Source organism: Penaeus monodon, chromosome 20 (assembly GCF_015228065.2).
Source record: "Penaeus monodon isolate SGIC_2016 chromosome 20, NSTDA_Pmon_1, whole genome shotgun sequence".
Classification (NCBI taxonomy): Eukaryota; Metazoa; Arthropoda; class Malacostraca; order Decapoda; family Penaeidae; genus Penaeus; species Penaeus monodon.
In genome coordinates, this window is record NC_051405.1 from 21,625,215 (window position 1) to 21,626,766 (window position 1,552).

General features: G+C 34.5%; 1 protein-coding gene across 6 annotated transcripts in view; it reads right to left on the reverse strand.

Moving 5' to 3' along the window:
* LOC119585703 (mitogen-activated protein kinase kinase kinase kinase 3-like) overlaps positions 1–1,552 on the reverse strand; it is a gene marked incomplete at its 5' end in the record, with an annotated part of 59,548 nt that overhangs the window by 51,680 nt on the left and 6,316 nt on the right. For all 6 annotated transcript variants that reach the window (XM_037934382.1, XM_037934381.1, XM_037934380.1 and 3 more), the window contains 1 exon segment: positions 366–445. In XM_037934382.1, coding sequence (XP_037790310.1) covers positions 366–445 — 80 coding nt within the window.

Sequence of the window (1,552 nt, forward strand, 5' to 3'; positions counted from 1 at the left end):
GTGCATAACGATAAACAAACATGCACTACTGTACCCTGAAACATTATCTGTGCAATATCATCTTGCAACCAGTGTGCGAGAAAACAGAATGAAAAACTGCACATTCCTTGAAACACTGCAGCAGAGTAAGTGCTTTGAACAGATAAGATACAAAGAAATCCCTCACAGACTTTTAAAAAATCTTTTTGTTGAATACACAATAATCTGAGTTCTAAGTTTTATTTTTGCTATTCTTTATTAACCAATAGAAAAAAATGACTGCCTTAAAAAATGCCTAGGCTATGATTGGTAATCTGATCACCCTATGACTAGTCTGATGTCATGACTTGACTGCAAGAATGCACAAAAGGTGAGGAAGAACTTACTTGGTTTTTACGTCATTATCAGGATCACTCTCCATCAACATGGATGCAACGTCATGGTTGTCAAGTGATATTTCTCCCTCCTGGAAGATTAGAAATAAAGAATGGAGTTACATAAGTATGATAAAAAGAATATATGGGAAACAAGCAAAAAATACTCATGATTTTCAGACTGAAAAAGAATCTAATATTAGCTTTTATGAACTGTAATGGATGTCTAAATTAATGAGAATGCAGTAATGCCAGTAAACTGCATAGTAGTTGTCCTCGGTAGTGTGGCTATGTTGTGTGTCTTTTCATGATCACAGCAAAGGAATGACACAATAATTACATATATTACAGATGCAAAATACTGCAAACATGTATTTTTACCAACGCAAAAAAGACAGTATCCTTTGAAAACTGCACACTAATTCGGCATAGAGCATTTACAGGTTAATATAATCACATATGAAGATGTATGTTTATATAAATGAAAAACATTTATTACAGCGTATTCAATTTACTTTCTCTATCCTTTTCTCTTTATGAAAAGTCAACTGATGCCATAAACCAAATGGTAACTCCAGAACTATCTGGAAAAAATTACATATGCACAGGTGCCCTACAACAAACAAGCTGATCTGAGAGTTCATATATCTTTTACACAACTGGTGCACACTTCAACTATCCTTGTGAGAATTATCTTCGTCTTATTCGCTATGAATCACTTTCTTGTCACTAATTCATGTACTATCAATGTGGCTAAGCCTCCACTTTGTACATATTGGTTGTCAATCAATTTTTCTGCAGCAAAAATTCACAGTGCAATGCTTACGTATGAGTATTTTTTTGTGTGTTCAACACTTTGTTTCTCCTTAGCTTATTTTTTTGGACCTTATGAGCGAAAATTAGTTCACTCAAGGTGTGACTAAAGTCAACAAATTCTTTCTTTTCCTTCATGCTCTCCTCTCATTTTCAAACACCTGCACACCTGCAAATTTCTTTCATCAAAATCCTAAACAGTTATGACCAGCCAAAAATTCCAAGAAGCTGTGTAAAGGATATCATGGCACTAAATGACATGACAATTATCAAGCATCAATACCCACTACCATGAACATTGCTTTGACTTGGATTTTCCAGTAAGTGACAGGAAATGGCTATATCTCACTCCACATCTACTCTAGTACTTACCTTCTAATCCAACT